An 8,595-nucleotide genomic window follows, 5' to 3' on the forward strand; every position below is an offset into this window, starting at 1 on the left:
ACTCTTTAGATCCCTGAAGAAATCTGGAGCACTGTGGTTGGATGCTTACCTCCATAAATGAAGCTGGATTTTGGTGAAGAGAATGACTTAGCAAAGGGGAGGGCTGGGGAAAGGGGTAATATGTATTCTTCTTGTCTGATTTCAGTCTGTATGTGTACACACATTTGGAAAGAAGTTTCCTGTACTGTATTGTCAAACTGAAGTTGAGGCAGATTGAGGGAACCTATTTTAAATCAGAAGGAATTTCAGATGTGTCAGATACTGAAATAAGAGAGAGAGAGAGAGAGAGAAAAGATTCAACACAGGGTAGCTCAGAAGGTTAGGACCTTTTCAAGAAAACAGGTAAAGATGTGAAAGAAAGAGAATGTTGATCTTTGTATCTTCTCCTAGGTCTTGCTGTTATAGTTCCAGCTCTGTCTCTTACCCCAGGGGTTTTCAAATTTCTTCAGGATTTTTTCAATTGAAAATCAGAATCCAATTAAAATTAAGCAAAGCAATGACTCATCATAAATATGAATATCTTTCCCTGACAGGGTTGGAGTTTTTGAATGTCAGCCAAACAGCCCCACCCTTTCCATTGTACCATGGAAAAATTGCTGCAGACACCCCAGGCTGTGTTTGAGTGGACTTTTTTTTCTTGCTCTTAGTCTCTCATGAAACTCCAAGGTTCTATAAATCACAATTTGAAAAAAGTTGACAGAGATGGTTGGGTTGGTTGGGTTACATGGAGTCCAGCTATATATTTGATCCACATTAAATACAGGAAGCTTAGTTGGTTCTTTCAAAGAATGAATTGTAAATAAATTTAAGTACTTATTCTCCTTAATAATGGTTGCACAAGAGCGGAGGAAAGGGTGAGATATGTTTAATCCAGAGAATAATATCTTAATTATCAGGTAAAACTGCTTACATTCCATCTAAGGGAATAAATCACACATTGGTTTTTTTAAAGATCAAGTAACTAAGTATTATCAGACATCTAATGGAACCTTTCTCCTTTTCCAAAATCATCAGGTGCTTACATTCTAATGTTTTTGAGGAATCAAATAAGAAAGCATGGTCTTTTATCAAATGAAGCTTCAGTTCTCCATTTCCAACACACACACACACAGAGAGAGAAAGAGAGAGAGAGAGAGAGAGCTGCAAATGTTTTCTCCAAATTTTGATAAAAATTTGCTGGGGATTTGCATATGCGTATGTTTTTTGAATTTTCCCTACCTCTTCTTGTCATACTGTTTGATGAAAATTTAATGTGCTTCACGTACACTGAGCCTCCTGGAGGTTAGTTCCAATTCTCTCTTCAATGAACATTACAAATGCCTGTTTAAACTGAATCAACCAGTCTAAACCAACTTTGGGCCATGTGTGTATCCCTAACTAGATTCCTAACTAAATAAGAGCTACTGTGTGCATATGAATGTGCATGCATGGCTCACCAGCCATTGCTGTAGACAGACAGCTGCAGAATTTTAGAATAAGCAAACAGGAAAGTGTATTTATCATTCTCCATGCCAAAACAGCTGATTAGTAACAACAATGGGCTGTTCATTTACATTTTTACCAGCAAGTTTGTCTTTTGCATCATTGCTCAGTTCAGTCACAATTTCTACAAGAGCTAATATAAAACAGACTCATGCTTGCTTTAAACAGAAACTTTTAAAGATTTGCTTCAGGTTCCATGCATGGTAATTCTTAATTACTACTACTTAATTACAATTGCAATCAAAATCACTGGCATTTTTTCCTTCTCTTAATCAGTCTCATCTATCTTACAGTATCTAATACATTGGGGAATAGATTTTTTTAAAGAAACCATTTACAGTGCACAGCCAATGTTTTAAAAGGACCAAAAGCAGACAAACTTTGTCAAACAGTGTGATATATAGATATTGCCTTAAATCTGAGTGCAGTCGCCTGGTCTGTTTTCCAAAATCAAAATAATACAAGCTCTCTCTAATTTTATTCCTGATGTGTATGTGTAATTCCAGAGGCCTTTTAAGAATTACTTTAATCACTTACAATTCATGACAACAGTTTGTCTTTTTATATATTGAGAGGACACTTGACTTGTGTTTTCTGTGGTTGTACAGATAATTTCCTCTGTTAGTTTTGCTAATTAAAAGTGTCCATATAAGAAATTTTAAAAAATCCCAAAACAAGACAATCTCCCCCATCACTTTATCATAGCATCAGAAGTTCAATTTCCAGGAGCAAACCAGCTGCAACTGATATGTTTGTGGCCATTTTCTCTCATTTATTTCTTATCCCTGCTGAGAATTGTGATTCTCTCAGTACAGGGAATCCCTACTTACAGAGGATTAAAAGGGTAGTCTGCATGATTACAACTAGATGACAGCAAACTAAAAAAAAAAAAAGAATCTTCAAGTTTTCCGAAAGTAAAAATTAATAATTTAATTATGTAGCTCTTGACCATATGTGAAATTGTCCCAGATCTGCTGGCATCTAGTTAGAGCCTTAGATAGTTCAGGTAATTTGATCAGCCCTGAAACTCATTGTGTGTCTGTTTTGGAAATAGTTGCCCTGGCTAACATACGATATAGGTTTCTTGTGATTAAAACATTGAACATAATTATCTACCCACATATAGCACACTGAGCTTCTGGGGAAAAGTTAGTTTCAGAAATTAATGTCCATGTGAATGTATTCCCCAGAAATGCTGGAGACATTGTGATGGGCAAGGCAATATGTTTGGTGAGTCAGTTCTTGGACATTTCAAAACACTAAGAAGTGTTATCAAATATGTATCTTAGAAGCTTTCAGAAATTTCAGTTCAAGGATTTCAATATATCAAGTGCACTAAATATACTATGTTTGCTACTAGTGAAGAAATCCAACTGAATGATGAGCAAAAAGGCATTTAATTTCTTCTTATAGTTAATGTTGGATTCTTTTTCTCAATAGTTTCATTGAAGATTATACAGATAAAACTAATGCAATTACATAGTACAGAAAGACATTTTAAACATTTAAAAAGTGCAGAAAGGGGGAAAGAAAGGGAACAAAAAAGATAAAAGAAAAAACCTCTTCCTGTATCCTCAGCAAGCATACTCAACAAGTTAGCACTAATCCAACCAAATACCTCTCTGTTCCATACCTCACCCTATATCTCCATTAGCCTGTCTCTAAAATGTCCATGTTAATCAGAAAACCCAGTAAGCATTAGCAGAAATAAGCATTACATTGGGTTTTATCTAGTGCACTCAATTTGAACCCTTTTGTATTTATATCTAGTTATATTTAAAAGATCCCTCACTTCCTCTTCTCAAATAATCAGTCTGATCCCAGTCAAAAAAAAATTAATATTACCAGAAATAACCACCATCATCCAGTCCCAATCAGAAAACTATGTAACCCCACCAGAAAGAACAATTACTTATTTTAATCTTGATCAAATAAATTGATGTGTATTCATTCTTCTTTCTCCCAACGATCTTTGAACTCATCACAGCAAGTTCTAACATCTGATTTCTCATACTCTTTTTTTTCTCTTCTCACAAAATTCTTGTCAGGCCCCTTTTGTAATTCCAGTGTGACTACTCCAGAAAATGTTTTTTTTATAAATCCAATATAAGAAAATTATCCACATCACTCCTCTGATGTATTATTTGTATAACTTTAAATATTTTAAAATCTTCATTCAATTTCAGTTTGTAAATCCATTGTTTTCATCTCTTTCTTATAAGCTACAATTTTTTAAACCATCTATACATTAATTTCAGTTTAATCAATGGGATTTGTTCAATAACACTTTCTGATTCTATTATAGTAGCAGTCTCCAACTTTTCTGGCTCCATAAAATGGCAGTATCAGTGATGAGGGGAGATGGTTTCATGTGTAACCTAACCCTGTACATGCACAAATGAAGCTTTGTGGTCTTGCCCATCACTGCACTGCAGTTTCCCACGGGGCCTGGACCAATACCAGTCCATGACCCAGGGGTTGGAGACCATTTATTTTAAGGTAGCCATTGGGCGCCATCTAGTGTTGAGCTTTTAAAGTCATCTTATTAGTTTCAAAATATAAACCAGAACATTTTCCCATGAGAGGATCTTTTCAATTTGATTCAAAGTCTTAAATCAAGTCATCTTTATCCCTTAATTTAACATTTTCTAAATCTAGCAATAATTATTATGTTGCTGTATACTAAAAAATGGTACAAATCTTTAATGGTTTTTTTTAAAGAATTGAAGGAAACTCACCCGTAATTTTAATAAAATTTGCCAGACTGAAAGTTCTCAATCATATTTTAAAAAATGGCCAAATGGGAGAAAAATTAAATACAAAGTGATTAAGAGATGAACCTCAGTCAAATATATGATCCATATAGATAATGTTAATGGCTATAAGCACAAATAAATCCCATGATTCCCAACTCATAATGGGTTGACCATAAAAAGAATGTGTTTCCTGCTCTCGGCTCACAAAAACAGATGTGTGGGGTACATGCACATAACCTTGCAATCTCTTTACTTTGAAGAGATTTTGGCAGCACAAAAGCATTTGGGTGCCATTTTTCAGCCACAATATGTTTTTCTAACATCAATTTGCCATGATGGCTCACTGGAAGCTTGAAATTTTGGGTTAACCCTCAAAGAGTACATGTCAAATTTTAGTCAAAAAAATTTCTAATGCCTATTCATTGTTTCTTGATTATTGGCAAGTAATGGAATGCCTACTTGTCACTCTGCATATAACTACCACAAATGTGATTTTAACCTTAATTAGTCAAGATACTTTTTATTATGAATCTGAGAATCTCTGGTTCCAGAATTAGCAGAAACATTCCATATTTTTAGCTTCTTTAGAACATAATATAGGGAGTGAGTAAACATTAAATTATAGATAACACAATACTTTGCCTTAATCCAGACTTTTCCTATCTGTATCCTCCAGATGTTTGGAGCCAGAGCCTTTGAGCTTTCCTAGATTGGAATATTGGAGTTTTGAAGTTCTGGAGGGTAGCAGAGAAAGGCTGTCTTAATCTCTCAGGGCATGACCCAGCCAAAGTTAAATGTGAGCAGTTTAAGCACATAATTTAGCATTGACTCATATAAGTGTTGGCATTTGGCTTAGTCATGCCTGCCTAGTTCCATGAATGTACTTCATTTTCTTTGTTGCAACAGGAATGAGCACAAAAATAAAAGTCCTGTAGCATCTCTTATGCAGTCTTCCAATTGGACAGCTCACTTAATCTGAAGGCTTCTGATTTCTTTGTTGTTCTCTCGACCTTTTGTTCAAGAACAATTCATTTATATCAGAACTTGCAGGAATTTCCTACAGTTTTGTTCCACTCCAGCCACCTTGCATTGCCTGGCTATTTTCTATTTGTTTAACTCAAGAGAAGCCCCAGAATGTTGGGATTTCAGCCTTCTCGATTCAATAGCTTTATTCTTACCAGATTATTATTATTTTTTAAGTCTGTAAAACACCCTGCAGTACCAGCAGTTTTGGGGAAAGGCAGTTGCATCTATTGGTAGCACCTCTAGGTAAGAATCATTGTTTAAAATAAACAGCAATGTTGCTGGGACAATCCACAAAAGAAGGGGCCAATACACAGTTGTACATAACGATTTTTTGCAAATATAACTGCCCCACTAGAATAAGATAGGCAGAGGAAAAGAAATGATGGGATAGTTACTTTTCCTTCCTTGACTAAAACACTCAATGGTTGCTTAAATTTTCTTGTTTGTGAAAAAACATTGAAAATAAATGGTAGAAATAAATTGAAATAAAATGGTAGCTTTTGCATTTGGAAAACAAGTCTCTTTTATTGTACATGTTCTTGGAAATTAAAATACTTGGTAATCACATGCACACATTAATTGGTACATATATATGTCAATCCATATGATTATTAGCTCTAAATATTGAGTCTTGTGTTCAGTATTTGATTTTCTAAACAATTTATTTCTCAGACTAAACTGAATCAATAAATTACAAAGGAATTTGTGCTTTCTGTGGATTAATGAAACATCATAAAATATTGCACTAAGCAAATATAGGATCCATTCCAAGTCATGCAAAATATTTGTTCCACTCTACATTGCTCTGATCAGATTCTGCTTGGAATACTTAGCTCTGTAATCCATAGTTCAGAAAAGACATTGGCCAACTTCAGAGGAGGGCTACCAAAATGGTAAGGGATCTGGAAGATAGGTTAAAGTTGCTACATTTGTTTAGCCAATGGATCCATCAACTGAGGGAAGTTGTTTGAATCTTCAAATATCTGAAGATTATCCACAGAATGAGTGGACTTATTTTTTTATTGTCCCAAAGATAGGCCCAAAATGAAGTAGGCATGATTGATTGTATAAGCTTTCAGCCAAAGAAAAGCTACCACATAACATAATGAGGTCTTCAATGGAGGTCTTCAAACTGATGCTGGATTGTCATCCTTCAGAAATACTCTACCTGGTCCTGCTTTGAACAGGGGGATTAGATAAAATCCCTTCCAATTCTCTGATTCTAAATTGATGAAGTATATTTGCTTGTTTGACCAAACGGGTGCTTGGATGATGAAATAAAGTTATGTAGAAATATATCCTCAAATTTCACATTAAATTTCTTCTCCAACTAAATTATTTTAGGAAGTTGTTTAAGTATTGGACCATTGTATAAGCAATGAAGGAAGATGAAACTGCTATCTAGCTGGGTGTGTGTGTGTGTGTGTGTGTGTAGATATATAGATATATGGATATAGATGGAGAGAGAGAGAGAGAGAGAGAGAGAGAGAGAGAGAGGGAGAGATAGATAGATAGAGAGAGAGAGAGAGAATACTTGTTCCACTGAATTGGTTGCTTAGGCAGAGTCCTGGCTAGTCAGTATACCTGAGATATAATTATATGAAGAGCTATGGCTGAAGAATTAGATTTACAGTAATAGCAATAGCAATAGCAGTAGACTTATATACCGCTTCATAGGGCTTTAAGCCCTCTCTAAACGGTTTACAGAGAGTCAGCATATTGCCCCCAACAACAATCTGGGTCCTCATTTTACCCACCTCGGAAGGATGGAAGGCTGAGTCAACCCTGAGCCGGTGAGATTTGAACCGCTGAACTGCTGATCTAGCAGTCAGCTGAAGTAGCCTGCAGTGCTGCATTTAACCACCGCGCCACCTCGGCTCAGTATTTAGCTATTTATTGTGTGTCACTCATCTTCTCTAAAGGCAACTTAAAATTACACATCAATGAACATATGTTATTTTAAGCTGCTGTTCTACAAACCTTTTCATATTTTTGATTCACCCAGAAGATCTGATATCAGAAACTGGAAAACATATTTACCTTTTTTTTAAAGGAGGGTAGAAGTAATTCTACTGTTGCTTAAGGTAGGATATACATTGTCTAAACTTGAATAATTCCCTCAAGGCAATAGAATAATGAAGCAGCATTGCAAATATTAATATATTCAAAAATTCAAATTAAAGCATGCCTGATAGCTTCTGCTTGAACACATTTACAAACAGGAACCAACCTTCTCATTAGATCATCTGTTTTAACATTAACTGCTTTTGCAGTTAGGATTCCCCCACCCATCCACGCACATATTCAATCAGAATATCTTCCTGTAACTTAAATGTCTTGTTTTTTTCACTCTAGAATAATAAAGAACAGGACATGATTTTTTGGAACTTTGTACTAGCATATCTCCTTTTAGCCTCCTCACAATGAAACCTATCTATTTCCCTCAGTCTTTCGACCCAGTGTTCATCATTGCTACCCTACCTGAACCCATTTCTATTTATCTGCATCCTTAAGGTGTAGTGCACAGAACTGCAAACAATACTTAAGATGGGGTTAACCAACGCAGGAGAGAACAATTAATTCACGTGACAAGGGGAACTTCATTATTGTTATTATTTTAGTAATTATACATATTCAAGTTTGAGAACAAGAAATCATAAGGCTGTCTGTACTTTATATACCGGAGTTCATACAGAATGGATTTGCCTATGATTAGAATTTATTTTAGATGCCATTATAGTTAAAGAATATTTGCCCCCAAGGATAGTAACTGCTATATTGGATTTTGTTTTCTGCTTTTGTTAGGATAAGAAGAGCTTCCTTAAGTTTCTTGGTTGATAAAAGAAGAAAAGGCAATTAGAAGCAAGGAGAATTTTTTTCTTTCCTGATGAAGTGAAGTAGGGTAATTCCTAATTGACATTTCGACCAAGATGAACCTTTAAGCTGATTAAATTAGATAAATAATCTCATTGTGGCAAGGAATACTAAGATAGAAAGGCTGCTGCTGAGCTATATCATTACAGTCTTTACATGGATGAAATGCACATATTGTATTAAGATTGCAAATATAATGACAGATGAAAATTCTACAGGTAATATTAACCCCTTGACTTAAGCATAGACAAGAAACCATTTAGAAATACGTAGTTTAGATGCTTTGCTATGTCATTCTTCATTGGTAAGAGCAACCTCAACTTGTAGGTGACAAAAGTCTAATGTTCAAATTGGCACAATAGTGCCCATAGAACATCTGTCTAGTAAGTGGACTAATAAACTGACTGCCTGAATAAAGGGAATTCAGTTATTTGTTTCTCAGAAAACCACTCAAGTA

At 35.1% G+C, this 8,595-nt stretch overlaps 1 protein-coding gene across 1 annotated transcript in view; it reads left to right on the forward strand.

Moving 5' to 3' along the window:
* The window catches only part of LOC106538426 (acyl-CoA 6-desaturase), a 35,134-nt gene extending 34,030 nt beyond the window's left edge, over positions 1-1,104 (forward strand). The window contains exon 12 of the mRNA XM_087715303.1: positions 10-1,104. Coding sequence (XP_087571429.1) covers positions 10-61 — 52 coding nt within the window. The 3' untranslated portion in view covers positions 62-1,104. The remainder of the gene's footprint in view (positions 1-9) is intronic.
* Positions 1,105-8,595: the final 7,491 nt, after the last annotated feature.

The sequence above is a fragment of the Thamnophis sirtalis genome, unplaced genomic scaffold (genome assembly GCF_051295495.1).
Source record: "Thamnophis sirtalis isolate CommonGarterSnake01/CBP01778 unplaced genomic scaffold, rThaSir2_p1.2 scaffold_1, whole genome shotgun sequence".
Lineage (NCBI taxonomy): Eukaryota > Metazoa > Chordata > Lepidosauria > Squamata > Natricidae > Thamnophis > Thamnophis sirtalis.